The sequence below is a fragment of the Podarcis pityusensis genome (assembly GCF_964106645.2).
Source record: "Podarcis pityusensis genome assembly, chromosome: 5".
Classification (NCBI taxonomy): Eukaryota; Metazoa; Chordata; class Lepidosauria; order Squamata; family Lacertidae; genus Podarcis; species Podarcis pityusensis.
In genome coordinates this window covers 70,751,559-70,776,458 of record NC_138032.1, presented here as the reverse complement: position 1 = coordinate 70,776,458, position 24,900 = coordinate 70,751,559, and the positions used below count along the sequence as shown (strand labels likewise).

Below are 24,900 nucleotides of genomic sequence, written 5' to 3'. Positions count from 1 at the left end.
GTCAGCTCCTCAACCCCTTGTGAAACCAGTTACTTCCTCTGCCCCCCCATACTCTCATAGTCTTTCCAGCTGTTTCAAAAGCTGATGTTGAGTTACTGTTTTAATTACTGAAGGCCATTTGTTGGTGAAGCTTTCTGAAATAAAAGGAGCCATTATAAAAGCAATATTTGCAAAGACTGTTCCCGGAATGACACTGGGCCAAAGCAATGTAACACACACTGCTAATTCTCTGCAACACTGAAATGTCTGAGGCACTTTGGTTGTAGCAACAGCCAACATTTTCGCTTTTAGTCTAGTTCTATCTCATGGACATGGTAGAAATCAGATTTCTGGGATGGATGATACCACCATCATAGAATGGACCATACCACTTCAGACTGGGGATTCTCTATCCCTAATCTAGGAGGAGGGTATTGAAAGGTCTGTCTGCTCTTGTGTTAATGCAACCTCATCAATTAATTTTTGTCTGAGACTCTTCAAGACGAAGAGTTTGGATTTGATATCCTGCTTTATCACTACCCTAAGGAGTCTCAAAGCGGCTAACATTCTCCTTTCCCTTCCTCCCCCACAACAAACACTCTGTGAGGTGAGTGAGGCTGAGAGACTTCCGAGAAGTGTGATTGGCCCAAGGTCACCCAGCAGCTGCATGTGGAGGAGCAGGGAAGTGAACCCGGTTCACCAGATTACAAGTCCACCGCTCTTAACCACTACACCACACTGGCTCTCAAGATCTGTCTTGGGATGTTGGTTGGTGGCTACCAGAGAGAAACAGAATTTCCCTGGCTGTGGAAATTCCCTCCAAATATATATTCACCTGACGTCTTTACTGTCCTTTAGACACTAAGCTATATCCATCCTATCTGACTATTTTTTACAGCCGAAAGAAACCATATAAACAATATAACAAATAACTAATTTTTGTTAGGTATAATGCTTCTTGTTTATATTTATAATGCTTTTTTACAGCCGTTGTTCATTTTAGTTTATTTTTATTTTAACGATGGAGATATCTTAGATTATTTTATCGATTTGTGAGCTGCCTTAAAGACCGTTGTAATAGAAAGGCAAGACACAAGATTTAATCAACAAACAAACAAACAAACAAACAAACAAACAAATGGGTATTTTCAAAACTGGAGTAATATAATTTCACAGGCTACAGCTGAACCAATGCGTATGCCAGGTTAGGAATACACCATTCCAATACTGCTGCCTCATTCTGCTTCAAGTCTAACTCACACATTTTATTTTCAGGTCCACATCTAAGTTGGGTGGTGTTTTTTTTAAACACACTCTTAACAACGTGGACAAGAATCTCAGGAACTGGACTATCATTGTATCTTTCCAATCCTTCTGACAAGAAAAGCTACTGTGGTACTTTTGGAGTTTATGCTCTCTGCAGTGCCTGCACCCCTTAGACTTTATGCAGTCGTGTAAATTCACCTCCATTCCCACTACAGCATTGTGCAACATTATTGGAAATGTCCTGCCAGGGTTCACCAGTATGATGTTCCACAGGGTTTTATGCTGCATTTTTTGACCGTGTTTGCATGTGGTAGATAGGCAAGAAAAACTGACTCTTCCATTTTATATGGCCATTCACCCGGCTTCTCAATCGTTTTTCTTGCCTTTGCTGTAAGGTTCTAAAGTCAACTCTGTTACAAGTTAGTAGACAGGGACAATAGTTGTAACACACACCTTAAGTTTTATGACTCCCACACTCCACTGGCATGGCAACGGCCATCTAAATTTAACTCCTCCCTTCATGGTTATTAATAATAGCCTGACTGCCCAACCCCATTTCTGATGTCTTTCCATCACTTGTTGCACCTTGGAAGCTGCCAGGACATCAATCTCTCTTAGCCTGAAGAGCTCCTTAAATGAAAAATCTTATCTAGAACAGGTCATGTTATATAACAAGTCACTAGCTTTGCCTGGGAAATGAAAGATGATGAGGTAGAGTCCCCGGGACAGAGGCTATCTTCATAAATCTGCCAAAAAAGGAGCTGTGGATTACATTACTGGATTAATTATCTGTCCTTCAAAACACAGCCCTGACCTCAGTGTCTGAACATCACCAGCCTAACCCAGCTTGTGAACACAAACAAGGGATTGCTTCCTATATGGTGAAGGGGGCCGTTTGCTGGCTGCACTCTAGTTTACCAAAAGGTATTTTGGAAAATTTACAAATGACCCTCAGATCGCTAGCATTTTCCAATGCCATGTGGCTTTTCTCAGTTCTGTTGTCCTTTGTGACATTTACCTTTGCTTTCATTTTAGTTGCTAGCCTCCGTACGTTTAGATGGGTTTTGAGCTACATGCTGGCATTATGCTAAATTTAGTGAAAGCAAAGGAATCACTTGAATCCAGGTTAAGGACAGCAATTTCTAGCTCAGTGTAGATTGCATTGGGGCACATACAGTAACTCATCTTACTGATTTGAAGCAAACATCAAAACTAAAGAAACAGTTAACCTTAAAATTAATTGTTCCTTGTCGCACCCACCCACATAGAATTTGAGAATTTTTTACCATGCCCCTTTGGGATTCTGTCCAGATTTCTCCAAAAATTTCATCTGAAAAAGAACCTCTCAATTCTTTTCAAGTTTTGCTTTATGTGAAATCCAATGGTAACCTAGGAAAGTGCAAAAATCTTGCTAATAGGGAAGTGGGATAAATTCAATTCAGTTCACATTTAAATTATGTATGAACCTACATAATTTTCACTTTCTGAAACAATATGCAAAGCAAAACACAGGCATCCTTTGAAACTTGCACTTCTCTGACTTTAGCAATGCAGTTCTCTAGCAAAGTAATTGTGCAAAATGCACATACAAGACTAAGGTGTGCATAAAAATGCATATAGTAGTGGAAATTACATTAGAATGCATTGTATTAGGAAAAATGAGTGTATTAGGCAAAATTGCATATAAACATGTATCTTAGAAGAAATATGCTGATGAATTTGTGGAAATGTGGAGATTGAATTTAAGATTGGAAAAAATGAACAAGTGAGTGAAACTGAAACTGATTTGTCTATCCCTACTTGCCAATGAATTTCACTAGTTTTATTACTTTACTATTACTACAGAATTAAGATTCTGCATCTGTTTCACCTGAGTAGAAGCTCAAGCCTTCATTTTTAATTTCTCTTTAGGTGAAATTTCAGAGACAATTCTATTCCTCAGCCAAGTTGAGCCTTTTCTAGAAAAGAGGACCTTCAGCCATGTCAACCCATGAAAGGAAAATATATGGGAGTTGATAAGACAATGTGATTGCACACTTGATATCTTTGTAACTGAATCACTTGAGCTTGACCTTACTCTTTTTTTGAAGTGGTTATGCTTCATCTTCTAGCTTTAATGTTCTTCTGTCAAGTGAAAACCTTGTATTTGTAGAAGGGCTGTATATAAAAAAGTTTCTGCAGTATGTTCTGAAGCAAACAATATAAAACACAATTTGAAAATGTTGGCCTAGAATTATTATATATTTCTTCACCGCCATGCCTGTAGTTTAACAGAGAGATAATTAATTAAATTGGGGAAATAAAATCAGTATTTTTACTTTTCATTGAACATTTCGTTTGCTTTTGCTACCCTAAATTTAGCTTCAACAATTGGGGGTGGGGGAAAGCCTACAACAATCATTTTAATATTCCTGAGTTAATTCCTAATCAAATTCATCAGCTATCTTCTGACATTAGACAGCTTTTTGCACATTTTGCAAATGTTTCCAGCCCAAGCAGAAAATATACTCACTGACCTTTACCATAATAATAGGGGATAATGACAAACTAATTATATATTTCTGGATTGACAAAAACCAAAAATGAAACTTGCCTTTGGTGCATGGATTACTGGAGCCTTCACTAACTTAAATAATTGCCTTTTAGAAACATACACACACTGGTGTTATGTATCATCTATACCAATAGCGAACTCAACTTTCTGAGTGCTGGTCCTTATGCAGCCAAAACAGCACCACCCAAAGGCAAGAGGGAAATATGAGTAGACTTAGGTGAGCAACAGAGTTTGCAGAAATACAAACAAAAACAAAAACAAAAAACACCTTCCACCCGCAAAACCTTTAAGGTGGTGGGGAAACAAAGGAGAGGGGGAACGACACCCTGAAAACTGCTCCATGAAGATGAGCGTGCTCAGAGGCTACGGAACACTGCCTTACTGTAGGCAGGGATGGGTGATGGTAGGATGCAATGCTGTATCCTGAACAGGAGCACTCCTGACTGAAATATTTTGTTGCGGGTCCAAGTTGTCCACACACTATGTGCTTACTTTCTTCATCCACATAACTAAAACCAGCAAATTATTATTCATGCTAGGTAGGAGCTGTCAGCACTAAAACTAAAAACCTGCAGATCTGTGTGCTACTGCCCTATGCAGTGAGCTACCAGGGCTGCAAGACAGGATGTTCCCTGATATATGAAGTGCTCCAAGTGCCTAGAGTAACACCAAAGGGTCAGGCATTCCCACTACCATTCTTGTCACACCACTAGGTTTCTGGAACCCCAATTGTGGCTTAAGTTCCAGTGTTGCAAAAGGACGTCTCTTTATGAATTACAAGTCCACGTATGGGCAAACCGACAATAAGCTTGTCACCTGCTCACCTTACTATCTGAATTTGTGTATTTATAGAAGGCTGTTCTGCAATCATGCAGCACTCAGGAGAGCCCAGGGCTCTGTGAATGTTCACTGACATCTGGGATACCCAACTGTACTGTCTGCTGGAGTAAGGAGGCACAGACCCTTCCTTCCTTCCTTCCTTCCTTCCTTCCTTCCTTCCTACCTAGCTACCTACCCTGCCTTTTTCCCTGACGGGACTCAAGGCGGCTTACTAATAAACATTTATTATAGAGGTAATTTGGGGGCTTTTCTGGCTGCACAAAACCAGAATGCATAATAGAACCACCGGCAGAAGCAAAATACACCACAATGGTGAGTAACTAAATTCACCACATGCCAAAATCAGATGCTCAAACTGCATGTGGCAAAATACACCAGTAGAAATTCCCCTTTCCCCACAATAATGCTTTCTACTGAAAACTGTTGAGTTAGTATCAGTTAGTTCCAAGCAGATTTCAAAACTGCAGTTTCAGCTTGCAGACACAAGCCAAAAAGAAAATGCAAAACAGCTTAATCACTTGTGGCTTTGATGTATTCTGCATGATTTTCTATGATGATAGGTGGCCTCCCCAATGTGATAGACCCAGGGGTAATGATTAAGTTATTGATGTATGTCAACAGATGCAATCATGTTTATTATGGCTGTGAGACTGACTCTTACTCTGCAGGCACACAGATTCCCCAGAAGAACGTTCAGGTTATTTTGGCAATAACTCTGTTGGATAAGGGTGGTGTGAGAGAATATGGACCATTCTATTGGCCAGATCAAAGACGGTGCTGATAAACAAAACTGTTATAACCAATTCAGAAAATAAGAAATGTTTAAGGAGATGATGCATGGAGAAGTATTGGCTTATGCAAGGAGCTTCACCTGCACATACAGCAGAACTTCCCCACAAGATGTTGACATGTTTTTCTAGTCTTAGGAATGGTCTCACATAGCCCCACAACAAACTTACTATGGTAAATTGTAGTCTGGATTTATTTCATTTGAAATATCAGCTCACTAATATTTGGTTCTGGTTCATAAGCCAAACTATGGCTCTGTATGAGTAAGCAAGTGTGTGGGTATGGGGAACAAAAATTGTGCTTGCTTTGCTTCTTTCTGTTCCTGCGGCTGCCACACCACCCAGAGGTAAACTATGATTTGACTTAGCATTATGTGTAAACCCAGGGTTGTTGTTTTTCTCTCTCAAATTAACCCTATGCGCTAATCCAAGAACAAACCTTAACTTCAGCTCATGGTTTGTTTGGAGTGAGAAAAACTATAAGTTCAAGTTCACATGTTGTTGTTGCTTAGTTGTTTAGTCGTGTCCGACTCTTCGTGACCCCATGGACCAGAGCACAGAGCACGCCAGGCACTCCTGTCTTCCACTGCCTCCTGCAGTTTGGTCAAACGCATGGATCCTTCATAGATCACTGCCTTGCCATGGCCAAGGGGCTTGAATAACTCAGAGAAGCTATGAGCTATGCTGTGCACAGGTCCAAGATGGACAGGTCATAGTGGAGAGTTTTGACCAAACGTGATCCACCTGGAGTAGGAACCAGCAAGCCACTCCAGTATCCCTGCCAAGAAAACTCCATGGACAAAGTTCACATGTAATGCTAAGCAAAATCATGGCTCATCTCCCGGTAGCAAAGCAGCAAACAGGAGGAGAAGCAAAGTGGCCGTGTTTTTTGCTCTGTGTACCTGCATGTTTGAGCATGCATTGCTTATGTGTGGTTTAGCTTAGCATTATGTGTGAACAGGGCCGTTGACTTCACTATGTAAACATGGTCAAGTGAATTTGTCCTTGGATTTAGAGCATACCAAAGCAGGTTATGCAAGTGACTTGTTTATTAAACTTGACAAATATTTGTGAACAACAGTGCAAAGTTAAAAAAACAACTTCAAACTCTGAAGAGGAAAAGTTACTAGTTTTATAGTGGTGAACAGGGGAAAGACCCAGACCACTCCATAGATGGTTTTTTTCCTGTCTGATCAGCTAGCAAATGTTGGCTGTCAACCGAGTTATATGATTTTGCTAGGCTGAGATCAAATGCATAATAGCGGGTGTCAAGAAAGAAGCAACACACCTGTGCCCATCCTATAATTTTTTTTCACAGCAGTAAAACATTTTTTCAAGATCAAATATAATTAATGATACTGATTTTTTTTTAAGCTTTAAAAACAGAAACTGGGACTTCCGGGGTGGCGCCATCGGCAATGGCGGACTCCCTCTGAACAGGAGGGACTAGCTCCGCGGGAAACGGGTCTTTTCCGCTATGGCGAAGCGGGGACCCTTTTAAAAATCACAGGCGGATGAAGCCGGTGACCATGGGACTCGGCGGGCACCTTTAGCGCCCCCCCAACTCGCTAAGGAACCCACTAACGGGCTCCGAAGCGAAGAGGGGGAAGTGGCGCGGTGCTGTGAGTCAACTGCTATTTCCGTGGAGTGAAGCCGCACAGCCGTTGCCGGAGAGTGCTGCCTTTTTCCTGGGACAATTCGGACTCTAAAATAAGCACCCGTGAGTACTTAGACTTTGAACAACTGGACATTAGATAAGGACTTGCGAGCAGAAAGGAATTGGATTTTAAAAACCTATTTAAATTTGGTACGGAACGGGAAGGTTTAAACAGGAAGTCAGCCTTCCGTTCTTCTGTAGACAGAATAAAGCAAAGACAACATAAACTAGAGCTTAGAAAATCGCCTTTAAAGGATTGGATTTCATCATTTAAAATTGTGGACCCCCCTTCGACAGCAGGAGAAGGAGGGGGATCTTTTCCAGACTGTTTAAAGTGAGTTTAAAGTAAAGTAACTTTCCTCCGTCCTGATCCTGGAGCGGGGTGTCAGGACTGACATTTGAAGTTCATTGACCAGAGACAAGCGTTTTTGACAGATAGCTAAAAGAAGAGAAACATAGCGATTCCACTGCTTCCCTTCGCATCTTTAAGCAACAAATATTGACAACGTATCTCAAAAAGGGAAACTTTGTTGCAAGAACAAATAGAAGTTTTCCCCCTAGAGGGAGACTGTGTAACTGTAACCAACTCCAGGGAGCCGGCAGCTGTTACAGATAACAATCCTGGGAACAGGCATTTGACCTTGCAGGACAATGTATTCAGAAGCTTTGTTGTGTGCTTTCTATAAAACAAATGCCCTACTGGAACAATTACATGAAAAGGTGAATTGGATGGCGACTTCGACTAGAAATTTTGAACAGGCAGTGGGAAATTTTGAACAGACAGTGGGAAAATATGTGGAGCCCACTCAGGAATTAAATCAGGAGTGTGTCCTGACAGAGCAGGCCCAACAGGAATATGAGTTTTCGGATTTGACAAATGAACTTGGAAAAAGCCAGATTTGGAAAGAAAAAGTTTGGTTTGGCTTGGAAATGGGGGGGCTGGATTGACCCCCCTATGCTGGGATGTTTGGACTTTTCAAATCTGGCAATGGGCCGTGAGATGTTTGGGATTGTGGGGGCTCTTAATTTTGGAGGCTCTTAATTTTGGAGGGTCTTTGAAACATGCTTTTAAATACCATATGGAATTCAGTGTTGAATATGGAAAAGGGGCTGACCTGTCGAGAAGGGAGCAGGAGATAAGGGAAAATACAGTTACAAATATGAAGAAGAGCTGCGGAAGGGACATGGAAGAGACTTGAGGCCTCGGATATAAGGCTGCCAGGTTAATGGGCTAGATCGACGGGATAATAAGGACTGACAAAACCCGGAACCAGGAGGAAGGGACGTTGGATGAAGATTGGATTCGTTTGTATTTGTTTTTCTACCATTAGAACTGTTTTATAAAATTGATGAATGTTAGAAAAATGTTGGAATGAAATTACTTGGCTTTAGTAAAGATGTTCAAGGAATTATGAAAGAATATTATGGTTATGAGAAGTTGGTAAGGATAAGATTTAAGTTTCAAGCTTTAAGGTCTATTTTATTATAGAAAGATAAGATTAAAACAGTTTAGGGTAATGTAATGACAGAATATTATGAAATATGGAAAGGATTTGCTGGGATAATTAATAACTAGGATACAAAGAAAGGGAGGAGGAGGATGTCAAAGAAAGAAGGTAATGACAGATGAGGATTTGAGAATAATGAATTTGTTTTTAAATGTTTTTTAATTGTGTGTGATGTATTTCTGTATTTTCTCTTTTTTTGTCACTTTTTCTTATCTTTGAATTTGTATTCATACGGTTGGAAGGGGTTTGTTTCTTTTTTCCCCTACTTTGTTAATTATTTTTATTTTGTATTTTTTACTGTTTTTATTTTATTTGGTAACACTTTGAAAATTTCAATAAATATCTTATAAAAAAAACAAAAACAGAAACTGGCCTCTGTAGAGAAAGGGAAACACTGAAAATATTGCTTGAAGCACACTTGAGTGTTGTGAAAATAATACATGATACTGCAGGTGGAGGAGGAGAGAGAATAAGGAGAACCTATGGATTTCTAGTAATGTTGCCCAGCTCCAGTTTTACCAGTGCAGTTTCTACCATGGGATATTTGGATTAAAGGTTGTGATTACTGGTCTTTTGGAAGGGCCTGGAGGTTTATCACCAAGCTGCCTGCCTGGGACAGTTTCAGTGCATAAAATGGATACAGAAATTCACAAATCCTGCAGTTTTGTCTGCATCAAGATTTCCATTATTGACAGTTCTCTCCCAAAACATGCTAAAAGGAGGGTGTGGAGAAACAAACAACAAGAATAAAATCTACACAAAAATTTACACCACACTTACAAACCTCAAGCCAACTGTAACTGAAAAAAGGGAGGGATGGTAAAATAGAAATATCCTATTTGGAACCAAGAGCAGTAATGGCAGTAGCAAAGCGGTCTCAAATCCAGTTTCTTATAAACAAGTGATAAACTTGAGTGGCTTATCACTAGACAAAACAAATAAAAATATGGAGTTCAAATATGAATTTGAAAATTCACATACTTCAAAACTAAAATTATGAAGATGGCATATTTTTTGAGACTACATGATGAATACTTTATTTTATTTATTTCAACCCCCTATTTCTTCTTCAGACACAATTTTATTAAGTTCCTGTGTGTGTTCTAGATTTCCAAATTCAGTTCAGATACTTTGAATATTCTTTGTTTGTTACAGAACAGTGAAAAGAAAGTTGCAAAAACATAAATGTTGAGAGTCATTAATGGCAAAACAACAGCTTAACAGCTCTAGCCAGGGATAACAGACACACATCTGAAAACAACATTCTGATTCCTGAAGCTCAGTTCATGCTCAGATAAAAATTAAAATATTCCACTTCTTCACTGATTGATCTCTAGTCTAACATTATGTTTGTCAAAACATAATACAAACACAATTACTGATATCATACAGTTAATTCATTCACACCGTAAGAGTAAAGAATATGGTGGAAAACAGGCAAAAAATGGGATTGTTTTATCAGTAATTGGTCTCCTTATATTAATTTTTGTAAATATAATCTTTTATTTTAAAATTCAGAACTTTTCAAGATACTGTGAGTCTTAGGATTCTTTTGCTGTTTGATTATATGTCAATATCTGTTTAGATGTTGTTTTTATTGACTTGTGTGTGTTCTACAAATATATAAACTTTTTTTTAAGAATAGACTCACAGAACATTTTAAAATGGGATTGTAGAAGTGGTTGCATGCAAAAATGATATGGTTTATCAATAGATCTTATGAAGAGAGGAATTGTCTTTAATGTTCTGCTGCGAGAGTCTAATACTTTATAGCTTGAATTGAGTGCCAGGAAGATTGTCACCTGGCCAATTCCTCTAACTTCGCAATCATGCTTTCTCTACAAGAACTCCTTATGGACTCACCTGACACAATTGTGTAGCCAATACCTCTGGGACGTCCCTTGTCCTGGTCGATTGCAGTTATCATACGCACAGTTGTACCCTGTGGACCACAAAGGAAAGAGGGGAAAAAAGAGGATTCCAGTTTTGCAGGCACTGTTGAATTTGTTTCCGTATCATTTATCATCCTTACTGGGCAGTTCCCCACTGCATACCCTTGCAATTTGTTTCATAATTCCTAACTCCAAACATGCTAAATAGCCCTTATGAACGGATCCAATGGCAAGCCCAGCTTGTCTAAAGAGAGCATGGGCAAGTCAGCAGTAGATGCTGAAATTGCTTATCTTACTTAATTTAATCATGAGCTATTTGCGAGGTGCTCAAGGACTACAAAAAGCATCTTGCTGGATTTCCAGAGCAAACTCCCGCAGCTAATGGTAGCCTTTTAATATCCAAGACTTCCACTCCTACACACCTATTGTACTAAACCTCAGTCTTGACCTGCAACCCTCAAAATGACACTAACCGAACATGACCCATGGGGCATCCATGTTCTTGTGGGCAGGCATGAGAGGAATTGAATGGTGTCTTTTGTTTTTAAAAATGTACGTGGATGCTCCAACACCATTTCCTTTGTCACTTATCATGTGTCCAAGGAGCTGGAGCTGAAGTTAGGTCACCAAGGTGAATGTGGCTATTAGTGACAGAGCTTTGCTTCTGATTTGGGTCACTTACTCCTGGGAGCTGAAACAAAGAAATCCCAAACAGAGGCCATGGGAGGCAGGTACAGATCTAAAATGCACAAGCAACCTATGGACTCTACCTCATTTTTTTGCTGCTTCTGAAAAGAACAGTGAGTTGTTTATTTTACTATGATGAGTTGCTCAATAATGACTGTCTAAGCTTGTAGTTCCACGCATCAGATTTTGCACGGTAATCATTTTCTACTATTGCCAATGACGCACAACTTGGAGAGATACTCCTATACCCTCTTCCCCAAACTAAAATTAGTTTCTCCATTATTCTTTGAATGAAGCAGCTCTGTCAAGTAAGTAACCAAGACTTCCTGGTCCTTTTTTTCTGCTGCCACCTCCTGTCTCCATTGAAAAGTTACACTCCTTCAATAAAATGGACAACGAAAGTCAACTGCAAGTACATCTGAAATTCCTCACTTTGAACAGCCAGTCTCCGTTTCTTCCTAAGGAGTAGGATATTGGTTAGAGCTGCCTTGAACAACCTGGGGCCTTCCATATGTTTTGGACTACAACTCTCTTCAGCCCCAGATTGGTACCAGGTTGGTAAAGTCTGGGTGAAAAGGTCAGTCAAAGGGTGCACAGAGAAGGAGAATTATGATTCCAACCCAGAACCCCTGGTTTTAAGCCTTCAGCTATGGTGTGTTGCATACTACTCAAGATAGTCTTCATTCATGTGGCTAGGATCAGAATGAAACTTCATACAGGGCTCTGTAATGGTTATGGAGCTTCAACCAACCACCTGCATCAAAAGGCAGCTCTGGATGTGTAATAGGGAAACTGTCCACAATGGGGAAGGGAACAGGGAAGGCCGCACTTAGATGGTGGCATGTATAGGCAAGAACACCCTCCATTTACAGATCAGAGTTACTGAGCTAGAGCCTTCTTTTCCCCTTAGCCTCTACATCTTTCAGCATAAAAGCTATGAATTTTCTCCTAAGGTCATGGTTACTCAACAAATGCCCATATTTACACACATAATAATAATTAATGTAGTGTGAACATATTTTATGGCTTTAGGCTGTTCTGCTTTCCTTTGTTTATTGAGACCCAGGGAAAAGAGGTGTCCATTTTGCCCTCAGGAAAAAAAAAATGCCAACAGTGGCATTTGCAGTCTAATGAGACAGCAAGAACACACATCTGCCTTGGCAGCAGCAAACTAACATTGTAATTCATCAGATGAAGGCCGAAGGTCAGACAGAGTTGCTTCACTTCTATCTCTTATCCAAATACCTTATTAGCCCCATTTTTCTTCATAAGTACTTTTAGACAGCCAGTTATTTGTTTTTTTAATCTTGGCATTGTGTAAATTGGTGCAATCGACAGAAATAGCTACTTCTAATAGACAAATATAAATACACCTGAAGTCTAACAATTTTCCTGGCAAATGAGAAAGATACAGCTCAGTTATCTCAGTTATAGGCAGAAAATCTGCATTCAAACACAGGCATTTTCAAACACATTTTCTCACAAAATATGCATTTCTAAAGGTATTTTATCCTTAAAATGAAATTCTATATACATTTTGGTATGTTTTTTGAGGCAGATATGCAAGATCTGAAGAATAACCATATTTTGGTCAGCACATTAGTAGCATCTCTAACACACACAAGACACACTTTGTATTTTATACATGTATATACGCAGGCTTGCATATGAAAAAACAAATGTGTTAAAAAGGTAATTTTTTAAAATCTATATGAACACTTTTGACAGTCCTTAACTATGCATTCCCATGAATAAATCTAACACAAACAGAGAGGTGACGGTTACTCACTAGCAGCAACAAAACAAATCCATTTTGTAAGTGCTATTAAAACCTACAGTTTCATATTGGGCTCCTTCAATACTATAGATACAGAAAACTATTTTTCAAAATGTTGTGCTGAAAGTTCTTTGAAGCCATAGACTGTATTCCGGGCATTTCAAAAGACACTTTACGAATGTGTTCACATTAATCTGAAGACATTAACTATAAATCCTTGGTAACTGACCTTTGAATAAAATACCGTGCTACAGCCATGCTACTAACGGAAGGGAGAGTGTCTAAATCATCAACAATGATTATGTTTTCCAAGCCAGTAAATACAGCTAAAGAGGCTACAGGTCACTTACATTTACCATCACTCCTTAGTCTGGCAAGCTAGTTTAGTCAAAATTTAACGTAGCTCAACAGCAGGGTACATTCCTTTAAATGCATGAATTCCTACATTCAGTGCCTGCCATCTCCAGCTACAGCACCTCAGGTAGCAAGTCTGAGAAACCGTTCTCCTAGGATCTTGGACATCCATTGCCAAGTACAGTCTACTTGAGCAGTTGGACCAGTCATCAACTATTTCTGTATAAGGCAGCTCCTCATATTTGCATACACAAACCATTTCCACCATCTTCCTCACTTTTTAAAAACTATTTTTAAAGCAAAATGTTTAGTGCCGTCATATACAGCACTCAGTTCTGGCTAGCCCCTCTATAGCTATCTGCTCAATTTAGCCACAGCAGCCTTCAGAGCACTGTCATGAACTAAGTTTATATACTGACATTCAAAGGCATTGGAATCCCCCAGTCCAAGGCTTGGCTGTTTTGCAAAAGCAATTAGTTCTCTGTGGAATCATTTGCCACTTTGTAAGCAAACAGCAAATGTTCCAAAAGATCACAATTACTCAATCTTCGTGCTCACTTTTGATGCCAGATACTCATCGTAAGATTATTTCTTTATAATGTACTACTGGTTTCATGACAAAGTCTTATAAATGCACCCTGAATAGTAGCAGCTGCTACATGTCATGTAAGATGAAAGACTTGAGAAAGCACAAGACCTCTGACATGATCAGGGGTATACTCTGCTAAATGAAAAGCAAACATGGTACTCATGACTTAGGATAGATTCAGGCAGTTGCATTTCCTTATAGCAAGAGTAGGGAATTTCTAGCACGTAGGACTTCAGTGAGCCTCTTTCAGCACCCCAGCACCATGTTTCCGAACGCCTCCCCTTCTACAGTCTTGTTTTTCCTGCTGCTGAGTTGACCTCTCCTTGGGTGACCTCTCCTCCTCATGGTCTCCCCTCTGGTGCTCAGCAGACTGGCAGGCAACACCTGAGTAGCAGGGAAGCAGGGGTGGGGCTGGCTGCAGAGTCCTGCTGCCAATTACTCTCTTCCTGGAAGCCAAGCAATCAGCCAGTTAAGACACAGCTCTCTACGTTTGATGGGAATGGTATGTGTCTGCGCATGAATGGATTTCAATGTGTACACTGTATCCTGTTTTTTTAAGTAACAAATAATTTATAGGAGCAAACGTTTGATTTTTCCTGTATTTATCATTATTTGATTATGTATACTTGCTTTTAAGATTTGATTTGATCTGTTTTTGATAAATATTTTACACCATCTTATGTATATTGCTTAAATATTCTTAAATTTTGATTAAATGGTCCATATCTTCTTTTTAAAAAAAAATTAAATGAGAAAACCATTAGAAGATTCACACAATCAAGATCAGATGTTATACTATGAATAGATTATATAGTAATTAAATTATACAAACAATAATTATCTATTTGTATTACCTATCCGTTATCATATGAGCAGCTTTATATCTCAAAACATTGAAAATCCAAATTTTGTTGGTGGGAGCAGTAAGTTCCTTACTAACAAAAGGATTCCATTTACCATGAAAAGCAAATAATATATTTCTACAGCAAATGGTCTCTAGTCTTTGAATATAAGGGCTTTTTTTCAAAATGAGTTAATTCTCTTAAATTATGGTTATCTTTATGCTATTTTCAAATATCTTGTTTGGAGATATTCAACCCATGAGGATGATTTAGACCCTCATTCATCTTTGAATACACATGAAGAACCTTCTTGCTTTCAATAGTTTAATGCTTCTACGCACTCCCAGTTCTATATAATCTACGACTGATTTCAATGGGGAGCGATTTGGGCTTAAGGACATCTTGCAATGACCCCAAATTTTCAACCAACTGGAAGGAATTTGAGTCTACATAAAGATTTGAAAATGGCAGTGAAGAAACTAATATGCAGGAAAAGAAATAATTCTGCATAAAACAAGATTTAGTGATCCCATCCCCAACGTGTTACCCTTTAATTTGTAATTCCCACGGGAGAGACATGAAGTTCTGGCATCTCATTTGTAAACTGAAGTGCTCCTACATTCCAAAAGCGCTGGGTGAAACCATGGCCTATCTGACAGTTCACTCATCACTTGTCAAAAGAGAGAGCGTAGCTTAGAATGGTAAGTGTCACAAACCGTGCGGCACATTTCAAAAGGAAGGCAGCTGCTGAGCAGGGTGGGTTTAGTGATGGCGCAGGAATAGCAAATGGTTTGTAAATATTTATGGGGCAGCTTTACCCTAACAAGCCAAACCTTTTGTGGCCTCCATGTGTTATGATCACAGGCAGAAATAGCTTAGTACTCTTGGTTCGCATTGTAAAGGAGAAAGGGCTTTCCTCTCTGAAGGACCTTTGTGTTGAATCCAAGGTCATCGACACAGGGTACATATACTCATATATCAAGGAACAGTGTGATCCTGTGCATGACTCCTCAGAAGTAAATCCCATTGAGTTCAAAGGGGCTTCCTTCTAAATAAGGGAATGCAGGACTGGGGTCTTATTTGTGCTCCCAAAGAGGGAATAATAAGTTCATGCATACCGTTCTCATTTACACCTGGACACCTGGAAGTGTCAAAAGTAGATTGGTAGGCAACTCGCACAATGTCCATCAGGACTTCATCTTAATATGAAGCAACCCTTGGTTTCTCCGGGTCTTATCTGTATTCAGGTTTGCTTTTGAAAACAAAAGGGAACCCCGGTCATTACAACTATTTTTCTGAGGATATTCTGTATATCATCATCTGCCGCTTAACTGCTGCTCAGCAGAGCAAGTGGCTATGCAGAAGTGCTGCAGATAACAATAGTTTTGAACAGGAACACAGGAAAACCCTTCCCTCACAAGGCATAAATGAAAGGGAGACATTGTGGAACCTACCAAACTCTTCTGCTAAAATAATACACACCTGCTTTTAAAAAGAATATGAATATATATATATATATATTCTTCACCATCTTCCTTTTCCAGTGAAAGGGAGATGATCTATTCTAGATCCCCTTTAATAAAATGTTGAGCTTCTAATAAAACACTCACAGGTAGACTAAAATATTATAAGGAGTAATTAACCGAGACACGCTGAGCCTCTGGGGCAGTGACAGCACAAATCAACTCTGTTTCTTTAACACGATGTTCTTTCTTAAATGAGGACCTGGAGGAAGATGTTATCTATTTGTTATAGGGGTAGCTACTAGGCCAGAATTAAAACACATCACCCACCGTGATCACAAAATCTTTAAGGGTGTATATATAAACCGGGTCCTCAGCTTTTCCCCATGCAGATTAAAGTCCTAGGACAGCAAACTGAGGGTGCTTTCAGTTGTGGACTCAAAATTTTGCAAGGGAACAACTGCTTAACTGGTTGGTTTTTCATTGAAACAGGAACCACCGAGTTGTAAAAGGAAACCAGTGCCTTCCTAATGGAATTGATGCTGTCCATCGATTGTCAACACTCCTACAATGCAGAGTTGTGCCACTGTCACTAAGGATAACCAACAGGGCAATGGTTTAAGGTGTTACTATGAAGGTGTTACTACTCTAAACCACCTTAACAGCTTGCAACCAGTTTTCTTACGGGGTCGCCTTACCCTAAATAGGATCACTCAGCTGCCTCAATCTTGCAGAATGGGAACTGTTACAGGTGCCACATAATAACTCATTCTACACTCGTGATGAATCAATCTTTTCGTGTAGCAGCACCCACACTCCTGCCTATTGGCACTGTGCAGGCACCTTCGCTGTACACTTTCCGGCACCTGCTTAAAACATTTTGTTTAGGCAAGTCTACCCAGACATGCAGAAGCTACATGCACTTTATTAGTTTTTAGCTACCGTTGCTTTTAACTTTCCTTTTAATATTTTTAAATAGCTGTTTTTAACTTTTTTAAAAATTAGCAACTTTAATGTTTTATTTTATACTTTTATAAACTGCTCAAGGGGCTTTCTTACAACTGAGCAGTATATAAATTCTGTTAACCAATCAATCAATGAATTTACCCTTTATTTGCTTGGACACTGTGCACGTGCACATGCATGCATTGGGTTTACACAAGCAGAATCGGAGCTGTATAGCCCTCAGAATATGTCACATTTTAGGAAAGAAGGCACAGGCAGATAAATCGCTTGCAATGTCTCCCCCCACTTTCCTGTCTGTTATATCATGTTTAGGGGGGAAACAGGTCACCAAGGGCACATGAAAGGTGTTTTTTGTGTTACACCACAATATACTTGTTCTATAAAAATGAAACTATAGCATTCCTTCCTTCCTTTCTTCTATTATAGGATTAAGGACTTAAAAGGCAAGCTGGAACCCCATATCGCAGGAGGAGGAGCTGGGGGTGGGGAGGGGAAGAGAAGGGTGCTGAAGAAAGCCGCCACAGCAGATTCCAGAGGCAAGAAATCCTATTTCGCACTCCTTAATTCCAGTCAAAGGGCTGATAGGAATCTGCTTGCAGTAATTTGCTGCAGTTTATCCAGTTCTTTTCCTTCTGTCGGCTCTTCAGTGACAGGCTGGGTGACATGCTGTTACTTGAGTGAGGAAATTAAAATTTGATGCAATAATCCCAAAAAGGAGGATTTTATTAGGTAATGTATAAAGTTTTAGATTAGGTGCTCCTGCTTGATACAGAGATAGAAAAAAATCAGGCATGCTGCGCACCACTGATAAACAGAGAGAGAAATGTAAGTAGACAGACCAAGAACAATCGCTGGAGTCCTTTCCTGACCTTTGTTCAGCCTATTAAATCAGCATAAGAAGGAGCACCTTTCATGTATGAGAGGCCTGCATGTGCAACAAGAGCAGATAACCATATTAAGACAGAAAAAGGCACGTAGACCTTCAGATTTTAGCATCAGAAATCCAGTAGCAACCATTGTGTCAAGGAAGAGCCATGGAGCCACTCTGCTTACACCACCAGCAGCAGTAGGCATGGTGGTGGTGGCAAGATTGGGGCTATGTGAGTACACCAGCTGGAGCATCAGATTGGTACAGTGGTACCTCCGGTTAAAAACAGGATGTGTTCTGGAGGTCCAGCTGGATCCCGAGGTTTTCGCAACTGGAGGAGAAGCGGTAGACCGCTTCTGCGGGTTGCCGCTTTCACAACCTAAAGTTTATGTTACCTGAGGGTAACATAAGGCGAGGTGCTACTGTACTTAACAAGCTGCCTTCTATCAGACCATTGGTCCATGTAGCTCAGTAGTGTCTACACTGACTGTCAGCACCTCCCCAGGGTTTCAGGCAGGTATTTCTCCCAGCCCCACCTGAAGATGCCAGAGACTGGACATGGGACCTTCTGAAGGCAAAACAGATGCTCTCCCATCAACCTATGGCCCTTCCCTGATTCACTACCTCCCCGCCTCAGTACCACCCAGGTAAACTGTGGTGATGCTGGAGTCAGGAGTGCAGCTCTGCCCAAGCATTTATGACAACGTGCATCATCCAAATTCAATGTTGGTATATACATATACTGCATGCACTTCACCATGGCAAGTTCTCCATACAACACACGTAATGTGGTAGGTCAGGATAGAAATGGCACACCAGTGATTTTAGACATTTCTATTGCACTTGTAAGTTTAAAATACTTATGCTCATGTAGTATGTATTGAGACTACAACGTGAAAAGTGGTCCAGATAAAAATTCTCTGCAAGCTATTTCATTGCTGCTTAAAAAAGAAAGAAAGGACCCTCCCACTGATTATTTCTAGATGAAGCGAACCAATAAAGCCTCATAATTTGAGTGAAAATTATTCATTAGTGTTTCTGGATATGTTTTACATCTGCCCACTATTCTCAGAAGCACTGAACCAATTAGGTTGCAGAAAGTATTGGCCGGAGATACAAGCAAATCCCTTGGAGATATAAAAGCATTCAAAGAATATTGAGAGGGAAGATAGATAAGAATAATAATTCAATGCTGTTGTTTTGACGTGAGTTGTTGGGGTTTTTTTTGTTAGGCTGAGAACAACAGAGGCAAATGTCAGCATGCACAAGCAATTTTATGTTCCTCTGTGCTCTCTCTATTGACTTCCCAAACAGTTCCCTAGAGGAAAAATACATGTCATTGTACATCCTCGATCCATCAGTCACATAGAGGACCTTCTCTGAACATTTACCTGTTTAACAGACTCCAAATGACAACAGAGAACATGATGTGGAAATCAGACAGTATAAACTCAGTATACCCTAAGAAGAAATGCACTGGGTCAGAATTCTTATTCTTACATTAATTCCTTTAGACTAGGGCTAGCAAAGTGACCCCCCACTTGAAGTCGTTGGAGTATAACTCCCCTGACCCTTGACTCTGGCTGCAGTTGATGGGAGTTGGCTTTCCCTGCTTAGACTGCTATTTGGATCAAATCAGATAGGGGAAAAGACAAATTAAGGTATCTTATAAATAAACTTGAAGACTGCATTCTTAAGAAATATTTGTATTTCACGTCAGACACAAATCCTCTCCAGGGCTCCCCCTGCCCCACTACAATGTCCTGTGTAAAAAAGTCTGCTACTTGACATTAATTGGTATGTATGTTACTGAAAGTGTCAATAGAAAGGGACCATTTAGTTCCAGACACTGCTATATTGTCATTTAATTTGAGAGATATTCCTTCTACAGGCACAAGGTCATGCAGTGAAGGTGATCCAGTACATAATCTTAGATGCTAGTGGGGATTTCCATTTCTGTAATACCATATCATTCTTCTTTCCTTCTTGTTATTAATGTACTAGGCAGGATTTCTTTCCGCCTCCTCTACTGCTTATATTGTCTCATGTGAAGGAAAGCTTTAATATAAAATCTGGAACGATGTGTGTGCAGTTCCTACAACCATCTGTATTAATCAGTGACTTCCCTCTTCTCCAGCTACTTATCAGCCTTTTAAGTTAAGATCAAGTGCTTTATTGGTAAAATATTTAACACACCCTTTATTAAGGAAGGAAAGTAATAATTTTCTGTAAGAGGTCCGGGATTGCTTATATTGACAACATCAGCAGCTGTGGTACCTTCTTCTAGCTTTCACAATTCTGAGTTGGTACATGTTTGGATAGTGAACAAATGTTTCTGCATTATTCAGAAGTGAATACTAACAAAAATAATTACTTTGCACATATCAACAACTGAGCCACTTGTCTCACAGTGGTTTCTCCCTAACAAACAGAGTCCTATCCGGAATGGAGAAATCACTCTCTCTCCTGTATTCCCCCTTTAACAATTTTGTAGTCCTGTACTGTATTCCAGTACCCTACAAATCTATGTTCAAATCAGATGTAAAAAAAATAACAAAAGATGTCCCCTCCCATCTTTTTTAAAGTATAGCACCTAGTTTGCCTTGTTCTGATATCTGCTTCCTCTCCTCTCTGTTCCAGTTCCCACTTCCACTTCTTAATACAACAAAACTGCAGACAAAAGAAGATTCAATTGGGATTATGTGGGAGACGTTCTCAATAGCTCTCTTAATCCTTAACAAGATGCCGATCTAAAGCTCTTACCGGAGGAGAGTTCTCATAGATGTTTGTACTGTATGGCAGGTTGATGAAGATTGGGTCCATATCTTGCACATCTGTGATGGTGATCGCTAGATTGGCCAAAGTAGAAAGTGGTTTGGTTTTATCTTGGTCCTTAAAAATGAAGAGAGGGAAAATATTGAAAGAGAATTAAATAGAAAACAATGGAAACCATTTCCTTTTAAGATCTTTTCATTGCTGTCTCCTACAGCAAACTTCTAGCTGTAGAAATGAACCTAAAAGCTGCCATATTTATTACGATTACGATTTACCCACCCTTCACCCCATGGCCCCAGAGCAGGTTACAACAATTAAAACACAATGTTAAAATTCATTTAAAACAACTTACAATCTCAAAAATAAAGTGGGTCTACATGGTGTCAAAAGACAGGCCACAGACATGCGTATTCAGCATTTGCTGGAGGTGATATAACAAAGATGCCAGACACATTTCAGTGAGGAGGGAGTTCCACAATTTAGGGGCTGCCACAGAGAAGACCCTCTCCTGCCCCTGAGCTTCTGATGGTGGTAGAACAACCAAGAGGCCCCTTTTGCCAATCTTAACACCAGAGGGGGTCTGTAGGCAAAGAAGTGGTCTTTCAGGTTTTGGGGACCTGAGTCATTCAGGGCTTTATACATGAACATGAGCACCTTGAATTGGGCCCAGAAAGAAACTGGAATTCAGTGCTACAGTTTTAAGATCAGGGTTTAAGCAAAATCTAAACAGAACTCCAGCTAGTAATCAGACTGCTGCAATTTTGGGCCAACTGAAGTTTGCAAGTCATCTTCAACAGCAGCCATATGTGGAACACACTGCACTAATTTAGTCTGGGAGTTACTAGAGCATGGAGTGCAGTGGCCAAGCCATTTCTGTTCAAAAGGGCTGGAGATGGGGAAAATCACTCAAAGCCACTGCAGTGGCCTACGTCTCCAGTGACAGGGTAAAATCCAGGAGCACCCCAAGCTGCGAACTTGCTCCTTCCAGGGGGAGTGCAACCTGCAGCCCCGCCTCTCAAACCTGAGAACTTGGGACACATAACACCTCTGTCTTTCCAGGATTCAGCTTCAATTCATCCAGCCCATCAGATAATGGTAGTGTGAATGGAAGATCTATTCTCCTTGCTGCAGATGCTTAAGATTTGTCTAGACTCTAGAACAAAAGAAGCAAGATGCCTCCTACTCACTGTAGCGTTGACCTGAAGTTGGTAGGCCTGCGTAACTTCGTAATCCAGGGCCCGGATGACTGACACAATGCCACGCCCACTGTCAATGGCAAAGAAGTTGGACGGAGGCTGGAAAGAATACAGCACACTTCCACCTGCTCCCTGGTCTGGATCTGTGGCATTCACTATGAAAATCGGAGTTCCCACTGGTGTGTTCTAGAAAGAACAACAGTTAAAAAATAACATTTAAAAATAATAATACAGTGCCTCTCTAGAACCACATTTTTCATTAAAAGGAGAAAAGAAAAATAAGAATTGCATTCCTGCATGAGAAACATTACCCAAAGATTCCAGGCAAACATTTTATTTCTGCAGTGTCTGTATGTAATATAACTGCCTGTTCTGAGAACGATTAACCGTGGAATTTTTCACTACACCACTGAAGGAAATTCGGAGTGCCAGTTACTCTTCCTGGCAAACTCTGTAGCCACCCCCCCCAAAGCTATATACCCTTTCTAAGACTATAACATGCTAATGGAATTTTAACCATTGGCATGCAGAAGATTGGCAAATAGTTACTCGGGAGATGGTATCACTGTGTTTGCTGTGCTTCAGTCCTGCTCCACTACACCACTGAACTTCTCTTATGCTCACAAGCATAAAAAAACAAACCACAAACTGTATAATCTGTGAAACTTTGCTATGCACAGGTTGTCATCCTAGTGTAAAAAACAAAACCCTTCTTCAGTGCATAAGGAAAGATAATGCAATTGAAGGATGTTTTGGCAAGAATCTTCGGTTCAAGAAAACCCTAAACATTGGAAAATAAAAGCTAAGAATCTGTAAGGAGGACAACTTTATTATATCTGGAAAATGTCCAAAGGTCCATAATTCTGTTCTGCTGCTGAAGTTAAGTACACTTGCCCCCCCATAAACTGCGTAAGTGCATTGCTCTGATGACTTTGGAGAATGGGATATTCAATATAAAACAAATATGTAAAATAAACACAGATAATTCTGGGACCTCTTAAAAAGGCAAAACTATGTCAACATCAACCAGAATGGCTCCCTTCCCTCATCGCCCAGGTTGGGGCTTTGCTGTTTTTCTTGAAATGGCGAGCAGGGCAGCCATCAATCATGGTGCTCCTGTTGCACTTTGATCCTTGTTGGTGTGCTTTACTTGTAGGCAGGTAATGGCAGTAGCTGTTGTGCATGCCTGCGTGCAGGAGAGGGGTGAGGAAATGGATGCCAGCAGAGAAGTGAGTGAGCAGTGCCTTGGCACATGAGTTGATGAAACAAGCTCAGCATCTGAGGTACTGCTTTACACACCTCCACTGAAGGGCTGCAGGGTCCTCTTGCTGGTAGCACCAGCTTTGTGAAAAACCCAGAAGATGCATGGAGGCCCATGAAGCTGCAGAACTACCTTCAGGCACCAGGCTAAAACCAAAACCTTTGGGTCTTAACTGAACTCAGCTTAAATATGCATTGACTGGGTGTTGCTTTATTATTTTGTTTGTTGAGCAGCTGCTCTTAATCCCCCCGGTAAGTTTCCTTTTTGCTATGTTACTGGTCTGTTAGGTTGTTTTTTCTTTTTACAAAAACAAATATCTATTCTGATGCATTGATGTTTTACAGTTATCTGCTATTAGAAGCTTTGAGGTACTGTATTTATAAGATAAAGCAGGGTGTAAGTCTTTAAAACAAGCCAGTCAAAATGAAATAGTGCTGTATGGGTGGTTCATAAAGTTTGTTTTCTGTCTCATTCTTGCCAGCATTGGTTCCCTTGCAAATCTAGAACTTTCTGCCAGCTTAATATCTGTACCAATCCAAACATACTCTAGCATCATTTTAAAGCTAGTTTGTTTCTAATAAAATGTATGAACTCTACTCATTCTCTGAGAAGAGCTTAATTACTTTTGTCATGCTTTACCCTATCTGAGTGTTAAGACTCAAACCATTACAAATTAACTATTAACATGGAGGAAGGAAGGCATTACAAATAGTAGCAGACTCAGATGAGGTCTTGAGTGCATTGTTCACCATAAGAATAGAAATAGTATTCAGAAGGATAAAGCTGCTCTTGGTTAATACACATAGTCTTCTTTTTGACATGCAAATCTGCTCTGGTCACCAGTGATTATCAGCCTGGCTGGCTGCAAAACTGAAGAGTTGGATTTCAGCGTCATTGTGCTTCATACAAAAGGCCTTAATGTCAGGCTTTGAAGAGAATTTGTTCTCTAACCCCCAGGCAGTTCAGACTAAGCACTGGGGTCACAAATGTCATACGGGTTTGGTCCTTATTTTGTCATACCAGTAGATGAGAGAGCATCTTACGGCAAAGATTTTTCTCACTTTTAAACTGTAAGGTCAATTGATCATCTCCTATTTGGCCAGATTTCCCTTTTGGTTTTGGCCTTAGAGGGGAAAATATATAAGAACAAGGCTTGAAACATAAACTTTTGTTATTTAAGCTGTACAGGAGAGAGTCTTTTGCATTTGTACAGTGTTTATTAAAAATGATATGCTACTTAAAACAAACAAACCAACAAACCTCTAAGAGGTGTACATAAAACAATATAAAACATTCTACTGTGCATTTTGGAAAGTGACTTGTCCGTTTGGACGCCTCTAGAGATATTGCCATCAAACTTGGCACGAAGGTTCCTGAGGTGGGGGTGGCGGTCTTTGTCAATGCTTTGCACACTGGCCACCATTCTGAATCAAGATGGCAGACCAAAACATGACTTTTGCACAACTTCGCTCATTTTTTGGCATAGGTTTGCATGTATAGGGTCCCAGGGTCAATCCCCAGCATCACCAGAGCTGAGTTAGACATATCTATGTGAGAGTACTCAGAGTTGCAGTTTTATAGCTTCTTGCAGGGTGTGTGTGTGTGTGTGTGTGTTTGTGTGTGTGTGCTTTCGGGGGG

At 40.1% G+C, this 24,900-nt stretch overlaps 1 protein-coding gene across 1 annotated transcript in view; it reads right to left on the bottom strand.

Moving 5' to 3' along the window:
• Positions 1-24,900, bottom strand: part of CDH23 (cadherin related 23) — a 412,975-nt gene that overhangs the window by 232,906 nt on the left and 155,169 nt on the right. Inside the window, exons 7-9 of the mRNA XM_081004664.1 lie at positions 21,993-22,187; positions 20,794-20,922; positions 10,456-10,534 (exon numbers count right to left, since the gene is read on the bottom strand). Of these exons, the coding sequence (XP_080860790.1) occupies positions 10,456-10,534; positions 20,794-20,922; positions 21,993-22,187 (403 nt within the window). The remainder of the gene's footprint in view (positions 1-10,455; positions 10,535-20,793; positions 20,923-21,992; positions 22,188-24,900) is intronic.